General features: G+C 54.7%; 1 protein-coding gene across 1 annotated transcript in view; it reads right to left on the bottom strand.

Moving 5' to 3' along the window:
- Positions 1–1447: 1447 nt before the first annotated feature.
- The window catches only part of ARHGEF17 (Rho guanine nucleotide exchange factor 17), a gene marked incomplete at both ends in the record, with an annotated part of 53227 nt that continues 32929 nt past the window's right edge, over positions 1448–21745 (bottom strand). The window contains 20 exons of the mRNA XM_079707880.1: positions 1448–1644; positions 2311–2580; positions 2696–2870; positions 3748–3896; positions 4142–4209; positions 4532–4618; positions 4910–5159; positions 5669–5967; positions 6146–6345; positions 6898–6971; positions 7500–7713; positions 8083–8201; positions 9952–10037; positions 10143–10252; positions 10506–10556; positions 10857–11033; positions 11253–11345; positions 11561–11677; positions 14103–14285; positions 20320–20397. Coding sequence (XP_079564006.1) covers positions 1448–1644; positions 2311–2580; positions 2696–2870; positions 3748–3896; positions 4142–4209; positions 4532–4618; positions 4910–5159; positions 5669–5967; positions 6146–6345; positions 6898–6971; positions 7500–7713; positions 8083–8201; positions 9952–10037; positions 10143–10252; positions 10506–10556; positions 10857–11033; positions 11253–11345; positions 11561–11677; positions 14103–14285; positions 20320–20397 — 2997 coding nt within the window. The remainder of the gene's footprint in view (positions 1645–2310; positions 2581–2695; positions 2871–3747; positions 3897–4141; positions 4210–4531; positions 4619–4909; positions 5160–5668; positions 5968–6145; positions 6346–6897; positions 6972–7499; positions 7714–8082; positions 8202–9951; positions 10038–10142; positions 10253–10505; positions 10557–10856; positions 11034–11252; positions 11346–11560; positions 11678–14102; positions 14286–20319; positions 20398–21745) is intronic.

Here is a 21745-nt window from a genome sequence, read left to right on the forward strand (position 1 = left end):
TCTTCTGGGTCTCTGAGTCCCACCTCTGCCCAAGTGGGTGGGTGTTGGGAGGCCCACGCAGCTAGGGAGCCCTGAGGTTGCTGGCAGGAGGCCTCCACGGCTGCCGATGGGGACCAGTCATTTGGTGTTTCTATTTATTGACTCTTTAAACTTCATCATCCAAGGGAAGTTAATACATGACTGTTTGGTAGCAAGAGAAACATAGTCTAAGACCGCAATGACCCACCCACCCCAAACAAAAACAGAACCAAACAGAACAAAAACAAACCCCAACTGACACCAGAACTTTGGAGCTGCAGCTGAAGCACGGGGGCTGGGGTCAGACTGGCTCCTGCAGTCGGGGGGCAGTGGAGAGGCTGCCCTCCATGGTAGCCTTCCCAGCCGAAGAGGCCATGTCCAGCCCCTCAGCTTTGGGCATCCTTCCTGGAAGGGCTGCCCCTGGCAGGAGAGGGTGTGAAGAGAGGGAGTCAGTGGTCAGAGTGAGGGGGCTCCTAGGTCCACCCTCCCAAGGTGACCATATGTGCCAGTGCATGAGACACAGGGGCTGGGGGGCAACTGTGAGGAGAGCGAGGGCCCTTTCCCTGCTCAGGCCAGGAGAGAGCCCTGGCCAAGGCCCAGTCAGTGTTCCTAAATTCAGAAACCACTAAGGCACTGCCAACAAGCAAGGAAATGCCAAGGCCTGGGGAAGCCCCCCCGGATGGGAGTCACTGTCTCCCGTAGTCATCACCTTGTTCTGGATGACTATGGGGACTTGGCCCTTTTCTCTGGATACTGGAGGGCAGCCCAGTCAGGACGAGGCCGTGGAAAGTGTATGTTAAGAGGCAGTGTTTTAGTGCCCCGAACATGCAGTGTGTGTGTGTGCGTACATAATGAGAGGGGGACTGGTCCCTCCAAGAAGGCTGGTTAGGGTCCCAGGGTGGTTCCTAGGGCAGGAATAGCGTTTCTTTTTCTTCTGTCATTTTCTCAAATCACTCCCTGCCCCAGGTCACTGCATAAATAAGTGCTTGGGAAGATACACATCTAAAAAGAAACATAAATACTGTACATGGGAAAGGATTCCATCCCCTAGCCCTCCCACTGCCCCCAGAAAACCCTCCAAATATTGCACATGGCCCTCCCCAGCCCTGTGGGGCCCAGGCCCAGCCGTGTCTTTGGTAGAAGCTCCAGGGACAGAGGTCCTGGGCAGCCCACGTGCCCCCCTCCCTATCCCGGGATCATCATGACTGGGAGCACCGGAGCAGCCAGAGAGAGGGCCGGGAAAGGCCCTGGCCCGGCTGGCCCACAGGTGCTCCATCAGGAATGCTTCCACGAGGATGGGAGGCGGCCCGTGCAGGCAGGGGCGTGGCCCTGGTCGGACACTCCTGGTCAGGGTGTGCCTGTGGGCTTGGAAGAGGCAAGCAGGCGGAGGGCAGGTGGGTGGGCAAGTCCTGGGCCACCATGGACAAGGTCACACCCTCCATAGGAGGAGGTGGTTTGTGCTGTCGTCTCGGCCCACAGTCTCGCTGCTGCCGCTGCCCCCACTGCTGAGTCGGAAGTCCTCGTAGCCGTCACCTCCACTGATAACCAGCATTTTAGGCCTGGCCGAGGCAGGGCCTCGGTGCCGAGGGGAGTCCCGATGCTCCAGTGAGGGCAGCTTCTCGGGGCCTGGGGGGCAGAGGGGAGGATCCGTTAGCCTGGAGATGACTGGGGGTGGCACCATCTCAACCTGTCTCTCTTCATACTCATTTCCCACTTCCAACAGCCCTTTCCCAGTTAGGCAACTTAAGTCTTCTCTGGACCCAGACAACTCCTGACCGAGGCTTCCCTGCTTCCTGATGCCACAGCTACTACCTCTTGGGAGTATGATTTCCTGTCCTGCCAAACAAGACTTTGCTAACTGTGACCTCCTTCATGTACATTTCCTAATATGTTTCACTTTCTAATCCTCAGGGTCCCTTTCCTATCCTATCTGCCACTCTATTTCCTGCTCTGCACATCACTTCCTGACTCTACTTCCTGCCGTATACCTCATTTCCAGTCCTGTTTTATTTCCTGTTGTATATATCCCTTCCTGTGCCACATTCTAATTCTTAGCCTGCAGTTCACTCCCTCGTTCTCATGACATTCTCTGGACAGAATTTTACACACACACACACAGAGTATCCTAATAGATTTTATTTTGGGGTTTCTATAGCCTATTTCCTGTAATACATGCCACTTCCAGCTCTGTATTATATTTTTCCTTCCTCTTAACCTTCTTCTGGCGGGACAGTGGGGAGTCCTAAACCCAAAGCCGAGGTCCCTGGGTTGGGGTAGGGTGTGTAGACCCACCTGTGTCTGGGGGAGGTGGTGGGGTTGAGCAGAGCAGGTTGAAGCCATCTGGAAGCTGGACTGCGGCCAAGAAGCGGACGTGGCCAGTGTGTCCCTGGCCTAGGCCAGCAGGGCTGAGAGGCGCCCGAGGGCAGCTGACAGTACTGGTTGAGGTGGGCATGGTGAGCACGACGCCGGCACTGGTGCCCACCCACAGCAGCTCTTCACACACCAGCAGTGCTGTGATCCGTAGGCAGGCAGCCTTGTGCTGCCGGATGATGGCGTCTGAGCCTGGGGTGGGAGACAGACCAGTGCTGGGGCCGAGTCCTGGCCCTGGCTCAGCCTCCTCAATGCCAGGGACAGAAAGGCTCCAAGGGAAGGGGCAGTGGTAGACTGGGGTCAGTACCTGCCAGCATCCTGTGCACGGGAGGTGTGACATCTACCTCTGCCAGCTGCTCAAAGGTGTCTGGATGGTAGAGACACACGTGGGCACTACCTTTCAGTGTCACCCACACGCCCAGGCTGGAGTCCACCATGCAAGCCACGCTGCGGCTGGAATCCTGCCCCACGGAGAACGTATGCTGGGGAGCGGGGGTAGAGAGCAGATGGGTGACTGACAGGCCTGCCTTTGCTGGCCCCTCCCTGCCTTGTGCTTCACCAGTGCCCATCCCTCCCTCCTTACAACTCACACCAAACCTCTCCAGAAAGCCCACCGGATTGACAGCAAAGGCAGCCTTGCTCCTTGGTCTGGATGATTAACCTTTCAAACCTTGGTTTCACTGGAGCCTCCCCACTGAAACCTCAGGAATTAAAATGGAAGTGCCTTTTCCCCATGAAATTTGAGTGAGTTAATGATCAGAGAAGTTCAAATCTTGAAGCGTTTTAAGAGCAGTCACTGGCCTCACCCTGTACAGCTGGGGAACTGAAGTCTAGAAGGGAAAGGAACCTGCCCAAGAACATCAGCAAGTCAGTCACAAACCTGGGCCTGAACCCGGCTCTACGTTTCTACACTCCCAGCCTAGCCAACGATGGGGTAAGTGAAAGGGAAATCAAGGGAACTAGCTACCCCTGGATACTACCAGGCTGACAATCTCTAACGTATATATAAATCAAATCAGGACTAAAGACCAGAGTAATGCTAAGTGATACTGACATCAGGAAGGACCTTTGTCCACCCCCCAAAGACCCCAATGCCTGAGTTGAGAAATGGGGTTGGGGGCGGGGAGGAGGAATAAAGAATTCTAATGTACATGGGGCACTTACTGCAGCCCTCATCAGCTAGAAAGGAAATACGGATTTGAGAAGAACAGGGGCTGGCCCAGATTCATACAGGGGTCAGGGGAAAGCCCTGACCTCTCAGCTGGATGCTTTTTTATGGCCCCGTGGTCTCATCTCCTCTCTCGTGGGCCTGGCTCACCCCAAGCACCAATTCCCCAACCCCACCGCCATCCCCAGTACCTCCAGCTGCAGTGTGTCAGGACTCAGGACAAGGACTCGGTTCTGGCAGCCACACCACAGCCGCCCACCCACAGACACCATCTTGGTGATGGGGCTCCCCTGAGCACCCAGGGTCACCGATTTGAAGTTCTGGGGGTCCCAGAAATGGCCTGGAGTGGGAGTGGGGTAAAGAAAACAGCAAATTCAATCTAGTATTGCATTGAGCCTCACCCTCCTCTGAAATAAGATGCTGATAACCTCATTTATCAATGAGGACACCAAAGCCCAGAGAAGACCTGGGAGTTACCCAAAGTCACACCTCTAGACTTGTGGCCCCAAGGCCCCAGCTTGCTCAAGAGGGAAATCCACTACCAGCAAGGGGCTCCAGGGGGGAGGCGGAGGGGTGGGCACTCACCTACTTCTCTTTGGTAGACCACGAGCTCTCCATTGGCCAGAGACACAAACACCTGGTTATTCAGATACCTAGGCAAGGAAAAGGAGTCATCAAGGGTTTCAAGAAGCCGAAGGAGATCACCTGGGCCCAGGGAATTGCAGATGGAATGGCTACGGTTCCTGAGAGACCACCTCCTCCCACCCCCTGTTCTCTAGGTGGTGGGCACCTGAGTCTAAGAAGAGGTGGTGACTTGCACAAGGACACAGTGTGTGAGAGGCACAGTTAGCCTAGGGCAGGCCTCTGGTCACTGAAAGGAGGGGCCAGTAGGGAAGGGGACCCGGGGGTGCAGAAGGAGGTCTGCATGTGTAGCTGAGAAGGGTCTGAACCAGAAGAGCCATGCAGGGGCCTTACAGGATGCAGGTCACAGAGGCCGTGTGCTGGAGCTTCAAGCTGTTCCTGCGATCACGGATGCTGTCAGAGGACTGGTACACGTGGACACTGTGGATCAGTGGTGTGTACCTGTGACAAGTGCTTGGGCATACCAATCCCTGGAGTCACCCCTATTTGCCTACTTGCCTCCACCAGGATCTCCTCCTGGCAGGTGCCCACCCAAGGTACCAAAATCCCACGGCCTCCCTGTGGGTTTCAGACCCTCCGGCAGCCCCGGCTGGCAGTACCCTTGAGGTCTGAACCAAAGCCCTCCTACTTCTGCTTCAGAACACCATACAAGTTCTAAAACAGGGACCTCAGGTTCTGGCACCGTGACCCCGGCACCTCCCCTGTCCCTACCAGCCATCCTCAGTGCCCAGCCACACAGAGCTCTGGTAGGCCTCAGGGTCAACACTCAGCAGGTCCTCCAGGCTGCCACGGGTGAAGGAGCCACGGCTGGACCGGCGAAGGGCTCTCCCATCCATTGGGCTGGTGCTGCAGGGACTGCCAGGCCCGAAGGAGCCGGACAGTGGTAGGAAGCCAGGCTCCTGTTCCTCCTCCGAACTGGTGGTCTCTGCTGTGGCCTCCTTGGAGCTCGGGGTCTCCTCATCTGAGAAAAGACAAGGGTCTCTTTCTCCATTCCCCTCTGCCAGGCACAAGACCTGGTATCTTTCTAGACCTTAATCTTCCCTTGATGCACCCTTCTGGGCCGTACCCCGCCTCAGGGCCTCCCACCATTGTTCTCCCCACACCCCCAGATCTCTGCATCAGCTCAGCCCTTGTTACCTTGCTGACTGACAGCTCCGTGCTACAGGCTCCTAGTCCTAGCCTGGCCCCCTCCAATCCACCATCACGGACAGAGGGACCAAGCACTCCACCCCTCCTATTGCATCCTCCTCAACTGGACATTCCAGGGTCCTCAGGATCCAGCCGGACTATCCCATGCTCTCTGGATCCTTGGTGTCATAGCCGCTGCCCCCAGTGCTCTCTGTGCTAACATCCTGAGGCTTGATTCCATGCCTTTGCCTATGCCCATCCCTACTCACCCATCACTAACAGCTGGGCTGCCCCCTGCTCTGGGCAGTCCACCCTGCCTGACAGCCCCAGCTGGATACTCACTGCCAAAGCTAGAGGAGATGGTGGACCGGCTGGCCTGGCTCTGCAGGGTCCCCGAGGGGCTGGGCGAAGACTCATCGTCAGAGTCACTGTCAAAGGGCACCAACTCCGGGCGGGGGTCACCCTCTGGGGGGCCTGGTGCCAGCTCCAGGCCCGAGCCCGCAATGGAAATGTGCAGGCAGGGCTGGGGCCCCGGCTCGGCCAGCGTCGCCGCTTCCTCGTCTGCCGCCTCGACGTCCAGTTCCGGCCCGGTGGGCTCGGGTGCCGTCTCTGGGGGGTTCCTCAGAGACGCAGTCTGCTCCCTGCGAGACGAAGCGGTGGGGACGAGAGGTTGTAGTAGCCAGGTTCTGCCACACTCATCGGCATGCCCTCCAGGCCCCGCCCACATTCCCAGGACACGCCCACACAACGTCAGAGCGGCCGCAGTGTGTGTTGGGGACGGGGACCCTGTCCCCAGGCCCCGGCCAGCCCGCACCTCACCTGTGGCACCGGCGCTGCAGGCCTGGCACGGCCCCGATGCAGAGGATGCGGGCGGAGCAGACGGCGATGCAGGCCTCCACGTCAGGCTCGGCGCGCAGGCTCAGCAGGCACACCTGGCCCACGTAGCCGTCGCTGTTGCACACCCACACCTCGGGCGTGGGCTCTGGGCAGCTGCTCAGGGTCGGGGCTGCGCATGAGAACTGCAGAAAGCGCCAAAGGATAGGGGAAGATGAATGAAGGAACTGCTGCCAACTCCACACTGCTCTCCAGGCCCTCGTGGGTGTGTATGGATTTTCAACACACCCTATGCATACACGTGCACACACAGAGCACACATGACACTCTTTACACATCAAATGCACACATCCCTGTGATATAGGTATCATATATTCATATATGTGTGTACACATATATCTACTCCAAATATGATCACACATACATGTGTGTAACAAATGTGAAAAATGGTAACTTTTGTCCATATGTATGCAGACTTATACAAGCACATAAATGAGACACTTTCACATCAATGGTGTAGTTCTGTTCACATGCACAGATACATACATGGACGAATGTACCCATATACATGGGACACATATGCACTGTCCATGTGTTTGTGCAGAGAGCTGTACAAAGACATAGGGAGCCATTGCAGTGTTCAAAACATGTACATGACACTGTACACAGAACAAAAACACACGAACACATGCTGGCTTAGACTACATGCCCCCACTTACCCAGGTGCACACACACACCTGCATGCCACTGCGGGTTTTCATGATGGGAATGGCCTTCAGGAACTCAGGGTCTAGACAGCTTTTGCTGGAGGCTGTAGTGGAGATGGACAGACAGACACTACTTAGCACCCACCTCACCCTGGTCCTGACCTTGCCCGTCTCCCTTCCTCTCCTGCCTCTCAGGGTCTCTCCAGGGAGAATGAGGTGGCTGTGGGTTATGTCCTACTTGCCCTTGGCCTCAATTTTCCCATCTGTACAATGAAAGAGGTAGACCCAGAGGTCTCTAAGGATTTTCTATGGACCCCAATCAACGGCTTTCCCTGATCCAGGCCTGCTCTGTGTGTGTGTGTGTCCTGGCCATCCACTCCCACAATAGGGCCCCTGCCCTAAGCTGACCTTATCCACAGAATCCCTGCCAAGGAGGCCCTGGGGAAGTCCTATATTTCTCTGCAGAAGTCTAAGTCCACCCTCCCACCGGCAGGGACTGGAACACAGGACATGGCAGTCTTGGGATTTCTGGGTCCTGATGTCACAGACAGCTGCAAGGAGGTTGTCACAACTGTCACAGACAACTGCCTGGAGGTTCTAGGAGGAGGGCACTGGCCCGGGCCCTGGCTTACCCAGTTTCCTCTTGGCCTCATCAAAGGCCTGCTCGAAGCCAAGGCGGGCGTCAGGGTGAGGGAACTCAAAGATGAAGGAGTCGGTGCCCTCGGGCCTTGTGGTGCACAGCTCCAGCTTGGTAGGAGGGAAGGAAAGCGCATAGCACAGCGCCTGCTTCTCCGACAAGTCCCGGTGCATGGCAGCCGAGAGGTCCCGCAGTGCATCATCCAGGCTCTGCAGGGATGCAGGCCCAGGCCTCAGGGCCTCACTTCTCCCCACAGCCTGAGCCTGACCCTGCCCTGGGGATGGGACTGGGGATCTGCCTTTTCCCTCAGACAGAAAACGGGACTCTGTTTCCCCCCTGAGACCACGAGGTAGCCTGGATCCCTCCCATAGACATGATGGGCCCTCTCTCCTCCCTCAGCTAGGGATGGAGCTGTGTCTCCACCCTCAGGCCTGGAACACATGACTTCCTTCAGATGGGGTGAGGCTGTATTTTCCCCCTCAGGTAACTGACAGCGATGTCCTCTCCCTCAGGCAAATGACAAGGCTGTTATTTCTCCTTCAGACTGGGTTAGGGAATCTCAGGCGGAAGGCGCAGACCTGGTGGGGGAAACCGAGGCTCTCAGAGAGCTTGCTCATCTGGCCCAGGGTGGTCAGGTCCTCGTCCAGGCGGCTGATAGCTTTCTGGATGTTCTCTCGATTGGCGGCTTGGGATGCCCCTAGTGGGGACAGAGGAAGGCCATGGGCAGATCCAGACACAGACAAGGTCAGGCTTGGACAGACACTCCTCCCCTCCCCTCCCCTCCCAACTTGCAGTTGGGTGCAGGGAACAGCCTGACTAACTGACAGCTTGTAAACCACAAGACCTCAGGTTAACATTAACCCCAAAGTTAATGGGCAGCTTGGACAGAACCTCCAGGCCCAAGAGCAGGGGACTGGGCCTGATTCACAGCCACCTGGCACAGGGTGTCGGTCCCTTGGAGAACTCCCTGGAAGAGCACAAAGAATAAACAGCAGACGGCTCTGCAGGTTATGCAGTCTCCAGCTGACGCTGGAGTGCTGGGTGGTACAGCCTCCCACAGGGGAGTCAGCTGGGCAGGCAGAGCCTCCGGCAGTCAAATTTGCTGACCAGGGACTCAATTCCCCCACACAGGAGGGAGCAATGAGCTGACGACCTAGATTCTCTGGTCCTATCCCGTACCTGACCACTGCCAAGTAGCTGGCCCTACAGGCCTGGCTGGGGGCGAACGCCCTGGACCAGTGACCCAGCAATGGGCTGAGTAGACAGCAGCGGAGTGTACTAGACAAGCCAGGGCTGAGGATATCTCCTGCTCCTTCTGAGGGGAAACTGTTCCCCCAGAACCCTCCCCAACCAGGGCAGCCACGCTTTCTCCCCTATGACCCTGGCCCTCTCTGGCCACAGCTGACTGGACCGGGTGTGGACACCTAACCTAAAGGTAGTCATTTTCTCCACCGGCCTGTTCTCTAGTGAGAAGAGCTGAGCTGGACCAATAATCAGCTTGTCTTCCTACATAGGGGCCCGTGTGGGGCAGGCCTGGGTTCACCTAGGGGCTGAGTGAGCCTCTCCCTCACCCCGAGGGAGCTCAAGTGAGCTCAGAGTCTGGGCCTGACCTGCCTGCCGGTCCAGAGGTGCCCTCACTGCCATCCCAGAACCACCACCCCACTCAGGAAGGTGAACTGTGCATCCTGGAGCAGCTGGGGCTGAGAGCTGAGTGAGAAAGGCCACAATGCAGAAAAGGCCATGATGGATCAAAGAGTTAGGAGGAGGCAGAGAAAGCCGACAGCAGTGAGGAGAGCCGGCCCAGAGGGGAGTGGGGGAGGAGGGGGGGAGGAGGGGGGGAGGAGGGGGGAGGAGGGGGGAGGAGGGGGGAGGAGGGGGAGAGGAGGGGGGAGAGGAGGGGGGAGGAGGGGGGAGGAGGGGGAGAGGAGGGGGGAGAGGAGGGGGGAGAGGGACACACACAGCCGGAGGAGCGGTTCTTTGAAGCCGCTGCCTCAGCTCCCAGCAGTCTCAGCCCCAAACAAAAGGATCATTCCAACCAGCCTTTTGACTGGACTGACCTGAGTCTGTTCCCCAGGCACAAAACTGGGGGCCCAGAACAGTGCGCCACCATCTACTATGAGGCGCCTAAATGCGCTTGTGCACTGAATCAAGGCCACGGGTAAGTCTGCGCTCCCTGCACCACCGCAGTCTAGTCCACCTGCTAGCCCGTGGCAGGTCCCTGCCCAGTCAGAAGGTGGTCTGCACGGGCAGGCCCTGGTCTGGCTCTGCAGGGCACAAACCGGATCCCGCACGCCAGCCCCCTTGAACAGGATGGGAAAGTGAGGCCAGAAAGCAGAAAAGCAGATAGATAGCCAGCCAACCTGACCACAGCGCAAACCCTCCAGGCAGGCTTCTCAGAGGAAGACCCCCAAAGCCCAGAACCCCGGGCAGGCATAAGCCAGCCCCACCTTTGATGATGTCTGCGTCTTCCAGTGGCAGCTTCCACAGCAGCTTGTACTTGCTGGCCGTGTCAATGACGCTGGCTGCCGTGTACCTGTGGGGAGCCAAGGGGCTGCTCTGGCCAGGGCTGGGGAGTGGGCCCACGGAGGGACAACCGCTCCCGCTGCCCGAGCTCCCCGACCGTATCCCGGCCACTCACAGGCTCATGGAGCTGCGCCGCAGGGAGCCTGACTTCCGCTTCAGGGTGGTGCAGACGATGAGGTCGGTGAACAGGAAGAGGGACCGGTCCTTCTTGCCACCGACTGCCTTCTGTGGGAACCGACACAGGATTCAGGCCCAGAGGCCCACCCTCCTGCCCACTGTGCCCAAGGGGACAGCCAGGCCCAGGGAGGGGGGAGGGCTCCCCGATGCCCAGAGGCAGAGGCAGAGGCAGAGTTGGGATGTGACCCAGGGCTCCTGCTGGGGTGGAAGAGCAGGAGGCCCGTGGGCAGAAGCTGTGAGCAGAAGTGTGAAGAAAGCAGGGAGGTGGCGACAGGTGGGCAGATAACGGGAGACTTCTTACCACTTCAATGACCATCTCCTGCCTCAGGAACCGCCGCAGAGGGGCCTGGAGCTGTGGGGCAGGAGGGACAAGGCATCTTGAAGGCTCATTATGACTCCCTCCTCTCCCCAGACCCCGGTGACCCCTTGGCCCTGCTCCATGGGCCAGGTCAGTGGAAGCAACATCTTGTCCACCCTCTTGATGCTGTGTTGTCAGGCCACGGGATATGTGGCCAGAAACAGACACGGGAGAGGACACAGATGTGGACAGGGATGGATGCAAACACACTGCAGACACTGCTGTGGACGTGGACACGGCCACAGTTCCAGGCTGGAACCAGGCACGGGGGGAGCGGGGCAGGGCGGCGCTCACATCCTCCATGCCCTCGACGTGGGCCTCGATCTCCTGCAGCACACGGGCGTGCCGCTCTGCCTCCTCGGCACTCCGCACGCCCTTGTTGATGCGTTCAGCCACCTGCTTGATGCTGCGCTGCGCGTCCAGCAGGAGCGGGTGATCCGGGTGGTCCTCAGGCGTGTGCTTTAGGAGGTCCTGTGGTGGGAATGGGCACCAGACCTCTGCTTAGCTGCCCCTGTCAGACCCCGGGGCCCCACAGTGACTGCTGGAAGAGGAGGGACTGGGAGTAGACTCCAGAGAGGACTTCCTTTCCTACCTGACCCCTGTGTCTCCACCAAGTGGGGGCCACAGAGCCCCCTGCATCCCCACATGCCTCCAGGCTTTGCCCACCTGCCCACCCAGTCCCATGCCCACCTTCACCAGAAGCTCATAGCGTGGGATCCGCTGCACAGGCTTGATCATGAGGTCGGACAGTGCCTGCTTCTCCTTGTTCTCACGCATGCTTTGCTGAAACCCAAAACAGGTGGATGGGCACCCAAGTGAGGAATGACATGCAAAGATGGAAATGTCCTGGGACAGGTCCCTAGCAAGCCCCTCCAGCTCAGCCCGAGGGCAGACACTGACCCACAGGGTAGGGCTCTGGTGCCCAGGCTGGGGGCTCCTGGGGCCCCCAAAGCTGGCCCACGGAGGGTGGCCTCCACGCCCCTGCCCAGCCCCAGTACCTCCAGGAACTTGAGAAAGGCAGGCCTCGCCTCCTTAGCCACACGCACGGCGTCCTTTGCACTGAGAAAGTTATCGACATAGGCAGAGTAGATGTTGACCAGGACGTCCTTGGAGAACTGTGGGTGAAGAGGCAGGTTGGGGACCCTCAGGGTGTCCCCTACCCCACCTCACCCTGTCCTGGTTTCCACTGATTCGCGAGCCAACATCTTTTCTCTCCATCTGGAAATGATATGGTCTCTAAGGGACTGGGCATGTGCTCCTGTGTCATGTGTACATGTCATATGTGTGACTGTGTGATTAAGCATGTGCACACACACACACGTTTCTTATCTGTGTGTGTTCATATGCCCGTGTACATATGTGTGCCTGGACATGTTCTGTGCGCACAGACCAGGTTCTCTCTCTTCCGACTGGGCTTTGCCATCCCCTGGTCTCCAACCCCACCAAGTCCAACCAGGAAGGTCTCCCTCCTCACTGTCCTCTAAGTGACACAGGCTCTTTCCCGCTGCGTGGCTTTTGCTCATGTAATTCCCTCCACCAGGAAGGTCCTTCCCCCCACCCAAATCTCACCCACCCTAAGGCTGAGCTCCAGTTCTGCCGCCTCCAGGAAGTACTCCCTGCCCTGACAAGGGCTCTGCCTGGAACTATACCTGGCCTCAGGCCTCCCTGATCCCCCAAGACAAGTCTTCCCTCTCCAAGGAGACAGGTGCTCCCATCCCTCCTAGTAAAGCCCTGCTCAGGGCTGGCACACACTGCCTGGTGGCTAATACCTGCTGGCTGGCTGATGGCTGGGCTAAATGTGGATATTCTCGGTCAGAAGCCCTGGCTGGAAGTTCTGATACCCTAGTTCCTGTCTCAGCTACACCACGGATGGACCAGGTGACCTGTGTTGTTGTTTCTGGCCCCCTCTGGGCCTCCAAATCCATGGTTCTAGGTTATAGAGGCCACTTGTCCCCCTACCCCAGATGTGCTGCAGGGCAGAGGCTGAAGCAGCTCAGGGAGGAAGACAGCCCCTCAAACCACCCCACCCCCGATCCTGGGACAGGGCACCCTATGCTGACCCCTCCGTCAGCATAGGCTTCCACTGCTGTCCTTGGTCAGCATCAAGGTCAGCATCAGGCAGGGGGATGAACCCAGTGACAGTGAGGGTTGTGATGGGCTGGAGACGTCAGCACTCAAGCTGGGGTCCCACCACCACCGGGCCAAGGTTCTCGTCACATCAATTTGCAGGTCAGCAGGGACCTTCTTAGGCCCAAGGTCCACCCCACATCACAAACACGTGCAAACACACCCACATCGCATAAAAATAGATAAGGTGTTTTTCCGCTAGTAGAATTTTCTGGAAGGAGTTTTACAATTTTACTTTTGAATTATTTGGCTCTGAGTAAGCATCTAGTTTGTGTCTCACTAGGATTTCTCATCCATCATCATGCTTTTTTGGGAATTCTGGCAAAATAACAAAATGTAACTGAAATTTTTTCAAATGGAATTAAATTCATGTAAATGAATACTAAATTTAACAATTAAAGAAAATGGCTTGTTATGTTTTACAAACATTTAGTTGAATGTTCATTAGTTTTGCTTTTGCAGTCCTTTTTGAACTGTGAAGCCAATACCTTTCCTAAGGTCCCAATCACTATTGCAGGATCCTGAAAAGCTCACAGGTGGAAGCAAGTCTTGTCCGTGGTGAAAGGGTGGACGGGGTAGGGTACAGCGTGGGCGCTGGAACCAGGTTTCTTGGGGGTGAATCCTCCACCACTTACTGACTTTGATCAGGTTACTTTTTCTCCCTCTACGTGGCAGAGTCATAAACTTTATTTTTTGTTTGTTTGTCTTTTGTGGGGTGTTTATGGCCATGCCCCGCACAGCTTGCAGGATCTTACTTCCCCGACCAGGGATCAAACCCGGACCCTAGGCAGTGAAAGTGCAGAGTCCTAACCACTGGACCGCCAGGGAATTCCCAGAGTCATCAACTTTAAACTTGGGAATAATCATACCTTTCTCCTTAGTGTTGTTGATATGTACAATGTATTTAGAAGGCCTAGCACATAATAGGTGCCAAATAGCCATTATTATTAAAATGCCTGATAGAGAAAAGAGCTAGTCAAGACTAGGCCAATGTCAACATCAAGCCCAAGTCCAGGGTCAGGATCAGGGCAATTGTTTACATTCAGGTTAAGGTAGGGGTTGAGGTCAGTAAGAGCATCCATTTGAGGTCTGGGTCACAGTCAGTGGCAGCTCAGGATCAGGACTAGGGTCAGGTCAGTGCCAGCAACTGGGATTGGGTCCAAGGTCAGGGTCAGTGTCTGGTTGGGGTTGGGATCCATGCCAGAGTCCAGCCAAGCTCTAGGGTTGGGCAGTGTCCAGGTTCAGGTCAATCCAGGATCTGGGGTCACTACCAGTGTCTGGTCAAGTTCTGGGGTTGGATCAGGGATCAGTCAGTCTCCAGGAGGGGTGGAGGGGTCCATGGCAGCACCCAGCCCCTCCTAGGAGAGGCCAGAGCTTGTGGGGGCTATAGCAGTGGACAGCAGCGCCACTCACCGACTGGACAAGCAGGTCTCCCACCTTCTGCTGGGCATGCCAGGTCTGCACGCAGTGCCGCACTTGCTCCAGGAACTGCTCATGGTGCGCCAGGAGCTCCGGGATCTGGTCAAAAATCTCATCCACCAGCGAAGGGTCACATAGCAAGGAGTTCTCCGGCTGCTTCAGTGGCTGCATATAGCCCTGGGGGACCCACAGGGTCAGTACAGGTTCCCTCAGAGAGATGGCACCCCAACCCACCAGCATAGGTACACACAAAATCAACTGGGCCTGCAGCTCAGTGGCCCTGCCTCCCGGATCTCCCTCATTAGACTCGGAGCTCTGGGAGGGAGATGGGAAGATCTATTCCCACGCCCCTCACTCTGCTGCCCAGGGCCTGGCACAGGATGGGGGTGAGGGGTCTTGGGAAAGATCTGTTGGATGCGTGAATGAACAGAACTTGGAGTGAGGAAAGCATGAAGACTGGGCTCCTGGGAGACCCCAAACATTAATTCAGCAATTATTTTTTTGAGCACTTACTATGTGCCAGGCACTGTTCTAAGAACTGGGAGACAGCAGTGAACAAGAAAGATCAAAATCCCTGCCCTGATAGAGCATACAATCTAGTCAGATTAAACACACGAATAAAATAAATAAATAAAACCACATTCCATCAAATTTAAGATGCACCATTAATCTTTTTCTTTTGAAAAACAATTTTATTGAACTATAATTCACATTCCACACAAGTCACTCTTTTAGAATATACAGTGCAATGGTTTTTAGTATGTTCGCAGTTATGCAACTATCACCACAATCAATTTTAGAACATTTTCATTATCTTCCCAAAAGAAATCCCATCCCCATTAACAGTCACTCACTCCCCACTCCCTACAACCCTTCCAGCCCTTGGCAACCACTAATCTACTTTCTCTATGGATTTGCCTTTTCTGGGTGGTTCATATAAATGAAATCAGACAATACATGGTCCTATGTAACTGATTTTTTTAAATTTAATTTAATTTCTTTATACATCAGATTCTTATTAGTTATCTATTTTAGATGCATCATTAATCTTATTTATCTCAAAAAAATTTGCTGCCAATTAAGTTATTATAGGCCATCAATTATAGAATGAATCTGGATTTCAGAGATGGTAAAATGTGAAGAATGTGTCTTAGAATCGACTACATGTGGAAGTTCTGTGGTAAATTAAAAGGCGTTAATTGCTGTGGGGAAAATAAAGCAGGGAGGGTATGGGGGGGCATATGGAAAGTTACTGAAGGCTTATTTGACACTATCTGAACACTGTTTTCACAGTTTTCAGATCTTCTGGTCAATCAGTGACTAAAACTCCCATTTTTCACCTCAAATCTGCATTCAGTGGCGTTTCCTGAGCATGAATAGCCCTGCTCAGTGGCTGCTGTCTCATTTAGATGTTGCCCTCTACTGGCCTAAACTGTAACTACAAGCCAAAGAAACAAGGCTGTTTGAAAAAGTATACGGAATGCTGCAAAAAAATTTATATCAAACATTTTAAAAACCTAGCTTGTTGTAAAACAAGCTTGAGAAAGTAAAGCTCAACAGTATCCTCTTGCCTGGTTTGGGATTCTGAAAAGGTTGGTGAGGAGACAGGCAGCCTCCCTCTCACAGTTCCTAGGCTAGTCTGAACCAGGGCCATATCTGTGCCAAGGTCTGTTGCCCAAGCAGCAGGAGCTAAACTGCTCACTTCCAGGTCCCAGCGCCTCACATAGAAGCCTGCACACAGTGGAAGGAAAGAATAAACAGTGACTGGGAACCCGATGCAGAACCTGCTAGGAGCCAGCACCTGCATTCACTCACCACATACTCGCTGAGCAACTACTGTGTGTCCAGCCTTCTAAGCACAGGCTGCATCTGTGGGCAGACAAAAGCCCCTGTGCTTGTGCAGTTGACAATTTAGTGGAAGGAGGTGGAAAATAAGCACCATAAATAACAAAATTATCACACAGTATATCAGAAGGTAGTAAGTGCAGTGGGAAATAAGACAGGGGGTTGGTCAGGGAAAGGGGTTGTTAGCTAGGAAGTGCGAGTTGAAGAAAGACTCCAAGGTTGAGGGTGACACTGAGGAATGGGTGCAGCCTTGGGACCTGGGTTCACATCCCACCTCTTTCTGGCTGTTAACCTTGGTATTTAACTTCTTTCTTCATTTTAAAGTCCTGGAATGCGGGAACAATACCAATCAATTTGGGTGGCAGTGGTCACTACGAAGGGAACACGGGGGCTGTAGAGTCCAATCTCAGTTTGAATATCACCTATGCTTAGGGAGCACCGTAGAGTGAGACTGACAGGGATTCAACCCAGGCTATGGCACTTCCCAGCTCTGTGAACCTGAGCAACTTGCCTTACTTCTCTGTGCTTAGTTTTATCATCTGTAAAATGGGGGTTTATAGTGAGGTTTATATTAATTAACTTATGTAACACACACATATTAATAAGCACTCAATAAATGTCAGCTCTTAGTACTACTTGCTACGGTCTGAATGTGTCCCCCCAAAATTCATATGTTGAAACCTAACCCCTGATGTGGTGGTTATTTGGAGGTGGGGTCTTTGGGAGGTAAGCAGGTCATGACGGTCAAGCTCTTGTGAATGGGATTTGCGCCCTTTAGAAGAGGCTCCAGAGAGCTCCCTCAGCCCTTTCATCACGGAAGAAGACACAGTGAAAAGACAGCCGTCCATAGACCAGGAAGCCAGTCCTCACCAGCAATGAATCTGCCAGCACTTTGATCTTGGACTTCCAGCCTCCAAAACTATGAGAAATAAATTTCAATTTGTTTAAGCCACCCAGTCTAAGGAATTTTTATTACAGCAGCCCAAAGAGACTTAACGGTCTGTTACCACTTAATAGATGGATGACCCTGGGCAGGTTTCTTAACCTCTTTGAGCCTTCATTTCCTCAGATGAAGAAGAGCATTACAATATCTGCCTCACAAGGTTAATACAAGGATTAAAGGTGATTTTACATACACACACTCACACACACATGCATACATGCAGGCAGAATTGCCAGGCAGTATGCTAAATTATTCATGCATCTCGTAATCTGCACCTGAGACATGTACTATTATTATTCCCACTCAACGGACAAGGAAACAGAGGCAGAGACTGGATATGTAACTTGTTCCAGGTCACATGGCTGGTCAAGAGGTAGTGCCAAGTTTGAACACTGGCGGCCTGGCTCCAGAGCTGTGCTCCGCACCCCTGGGCTGGACCTCAGTCCCTCCAACATACCAGGGCTGCCTCGAGTGACAGCTGGCTTCAGCTGACACTGTCTTGGCTCACCTCCACCCCTCCCCACCCAACTCTCAATCTGGTGTCCTCAGCACCATCCTCCCTTAGCTCTTCCACCCGCAGGCCCTGCAAGCCTCCACGTGTGCAGCCCTGCAACCTGGAGACTCGGAGGTAGAGAGGCACGCCCAGCCCCATCACCTTTTAATCTTCGCGCTGAGAGAAGGGGATGATTAGTTACATCTTGCAGACAAAAACACAGAGGCTCAGAGGAGTGAGGTGATTAGGCTAGCATCACCCAGAAGGGAGGCAAGTGACTCAATCCCTGGACTGTCTGACTCCCATGCCTTTGACTCCCACCTAGGGGACGACAAAGGACCCCTCAGACCCCTGCATGTCTACTCCTGCCTGGCCGGCAGGGGCACCTCTTAAAGATGGAATTCCAGTTATGGCCCTCCTGTGACTTCCTTGTGCTCACAGTAAAGGCCAGCTCCTTGCCCAGCAGCCACACTGGCCACCTCCCCATCCCTAGCTACTCTAGGTTTCCTCTGGCCTCCCAGCCATTGTTCCTGCGGTGCTCTCCACCTGGAACAACTCCCTCTGGGCTCTCCCCCTACTTAACTCCTACCCAGCCTTCAGGTCTCAGCTAAACACCCAACACTCTGGCCCCCGACACCAGGGCAGACCCCCAATCTGTGTTCTCATCTCTCTATGCATTTAAAAAATATATATACATAAAAGCAATGTATTTTTGTGATAAAATATATATAGCATAAAATCTGCCATTTTAATCATTTTTAAGTGAACAGTTGAGTATGCCCACATTAAAGTACATTCATGTCGGGATTTCTCTGGTGGCACAGTGGTTAAGAATCCTCCTGCCAAAGCAGTGGACACGGGTTCGAGCCCTGGCCCTGGAAGATCCCACATGCCACAGAGCAACTAAGCCTATGTGCCACAACTACTGAGCCTGCATGCCACAACTACTGAAGCCCGTGCACCTAGAGCCCATGCTCCACAACAAGAGAAGCCACCACAACGAGAAGCCCATGCACCACACCGAAGAGTAGCCCCCGCTCGCCACAACTAGAGAAAGCCCACACAGCAACAAAGACCCAACCCAGGAAAGAGAGAGAGAAAGAGAAAGAAAGAAGGAAGGAAGGAAAGAAAGAAGGAAAGAAAGAAAGAAAATTCATGTTATGGAACCATCACCACCATTCATCTCCAGAACTTTTTTCATCTTTCCCAACTGAAACTCTGTACCCATTAAACACCAACTCCCCATTTCCCCTTCCCCCCGCCACTGGCAACCCCATTCTACTTTCCGTCTTTATGAATTTGGCCATTCTAGGTACCCCATATAAGTGGAATCATTCAGTATTTGTCCTTTTGTGACTGGCTTAGTTCACTTAGCATAATGTCAAAGAACTTGTTGTAGCATGTGTCAGAATTTCCTTCCTTTTTAAGGTTGAAAAATACACTAAGTATACTCTCCGTGCACTTTTGCATCACCATTAGTCCTCACGCATGGTCTGCCTGGTTACTGTCAGTCTCTGCCACAGACTGTGAGCTCCAGGAGACAGGACCTTATCACTCATGCTCACTGCTGAACCCCCCAGAGCACGCTGCCTGCTACGCAGAAGGTGCTCGTTGCTACGCAGAAGGTGCTCGTTGTGGATTTGTGCAGTGAATGAATGAACACTCTGAATGTTTCCAGGGCTCTCCCTTCCACCCTTTGCTCTTGCTCTGCCCAGGTGGCTTGAACAAACCTGTCCTCAACTGTGACTGCCAGGGCCCACTTCAGCACAGACCCATGCTTTCTATCCTGGGCCCCAGGCCCACAAGTGCCTCCCAGATCCTGGGCTTTCCCAGACTCACGCATCTGAACCTGAACTCACCCTCTCGCCCCACCTGTTCTAGGTAGCGCTCCTCTAGTGCCTTCATCGCTCAGGCCAGAGCCCAGGCATCATCCCGGGCTTCCCCACCTTGCCCCACACAGCCAACCAGTTACCATGCCTGGCCCGACCAGTCCACTTCCTAACTGTCTGTCCCCAACTCTCCCTCCCTGCAGACTCTGGCCTGGTCGTGACTTCTCCTCCCTTGCCTGACCTCAGTGGCCTTGGCCTCCTCTTCTGCTACCCCTCTTCCCAGCAGTCAGATTTTGTAAAGCATGAGGGAGGCTACACACCACCCCTGCTCAAAGCCTCTCAGTAGTCTCCAGGGCGCTTGGTAGAGTCCAAACCCTCCTCCTGGTATCGAGGGCGCCCACCACGTGAGCTCTGCTGGCTCCCTCAGTGTCACCACAGGACTGACCCTTTGTGCTCTGTGCCGGCCGCATGGACCCCTGAAAGTGCCAGGCCTCTCCTTACTCGACTTTGCACATGCTGTTCCTGCTGCTGAGAAGGCAGGGTAGGAGGAAGCCAGCACCTCCTCCAGGGAAAATTCCCTGACCCCACACCTCCCCGGCGCCCCCTGATGCCTTGAGAGCCCATATACTCAACTATGTCCCCAGCAGGACTGTCGGCTCCTGTGGCAGAGGCTTATCTCTTATTCATCCCTGTGTTTCCTGCACCTGGAACAGGGCCTGGCACAAAGCAGGTGCTAACATTTAATTCCATTCAACCAATATTTTTCCAGTCAATGAATAAAGTGAAGGCCGGGGGTGGGAAACCAGAGGGGATTCACAGCTCCAAGCTCAGACCCAGGGTTGCCAAGGGAGGTGGAAGGACAGTAGGAGGAGGGAGCATCTGCCCTGGGGTGCCCCGGTCACACCAGCATTAAGGCCCCTCCCGCATTCTCTCCTGCCCTGGAGGCGGCTTCCTCCCATGGAGGACTGGGATGCCCCAGGGTCATTCCTCTCTAACTTCAGTCCCCTGTCCACAAAATGGGTTTGTTCCCACGTCTGACAGCCACCTAGACTCAGAATGGTTGCTCTCAGGGACCCAGGCCAGGGCAGCCTCAAGCCTCACCTGCATCAGGGTGCGCAGTGACTCCACATACGACTGCTCTGTGTCCAGCAGGGTCATGGTCACATGCTTCCGCATGTCCTAGGGGGACAGAAGGCAGAGGATGAGCAGTGCCTTGTTCCTCTCACACCCACCACCTTCAGTCACACGGGCCCAGAGAGCCCATCCATGCCCTCCCTCTCCCCGGTCTTCAAGTCCTGTCCTCCCCGCAAAGCAGCCTGGACCCCCACTCTGCAGGTCTGTGCTCACGTGCTCCCCCTGCAGGGAGCGCCTCCTCCTGCAACTCAAATGCCTGCCTCCCCGGCCTGTGCCCCTCTGCTCCCATCCCCATGGCTACTGGCAGATCTGGAGATCTCCTGTTTACTTCTTGGCTCCCCTGTTGGGCTCCTGAAAAGGACTGAAAAAAAATCAATAACTTCTCACATTTGTGAAAGTCAATGCCTCCAGGCCACCCCCCACTCCAGCTGCCAACGCTGAAAACCCCACCTTCAGGCTCAGCGCTGTGGGGTCAGTCCCTACCTTGGGCTTCACACCATTCCAGAAAGTCAAAAATGTCACCTCCCGCTACATATGAAGAAAAGGTGGCCCAGAGAGGTAAAGTCAGTGCTGAATGTCATGCAGCAAGGTAGGGGCAGGGCTCAGCCGCTCTCAGACAAGGCTGGATCCCAGTTCACTCAGTAGAAGAGGCTAACTGAGCCTTACTCCACACTAGGCACTATTCTAAGCATTGTGCATTATTTTATCCTTCTGACCACTCTATGAGGTATATGTGATTATTCTTCCCATTTTAAGGATGAGGAAAAGGAGATCCAGGCACCAACACCTCCATCCTGAGGCTCTGATGATCTGCATTAATGGAGTCCCTAAGGGGTCACCCAGACTCTGCACCCACACACCCAGGGACAAGGTGCATATCCCTGACAGGGCAGCCCGTATTCTGTGGGAAGGTTTTGCTGGAAGTCAGTCTAAGGATGCCCTCTCTGTGTTCCACCCTCTGGGACTCAGCTTACCTACTGCCCCTTGCCACCAGTTTCTATGCCTCTGGCCCGCTCCTCCTCCAGGAAGCCTTCCCAGGTGGCGCACCTCCAACAGATTCCCTTCCCAGGAAAGGACTCCACTCTAGGTCTCCTCCAAGCCCTGGAGTGGTCCTGAGCAAGGTCCCAAACTCCCCAGGGCCCAGATCTCTGGGGCTTATTCTTCCCTCTCCACTCTCCCTCCCAGTCCTCAGCTTGGCCTCAGCTGGAGTCTGGGCTCCAGCCATCAAGGCCTGCTAGTCTGCGTGGATGTTCTTTGCATGTGGCAATGACATGGTGGGTTGTCCATGTCTGTGGCATCCTTCTAGTCCCCACCCTTGGGAGCCCCTCAAGGTAGGGACTCAACCAGTGGAGCTGCCCTGGTCACTACTGCGCCCAGGGTATGTCTGCTGAGT

Source organism: Hyperoodon ampullatus (genome assembly GCF_949752795.1).
Source record: "Hyperoodon ampullatus genome assembly, chromosome: 7".
Lineage (NCBI taxonomy): Eukaryota > Metazoa > Chordata > Mammalia > Artiodactyla > Ziphiidae > Hyperoodon > Hyperoodon ampullatus.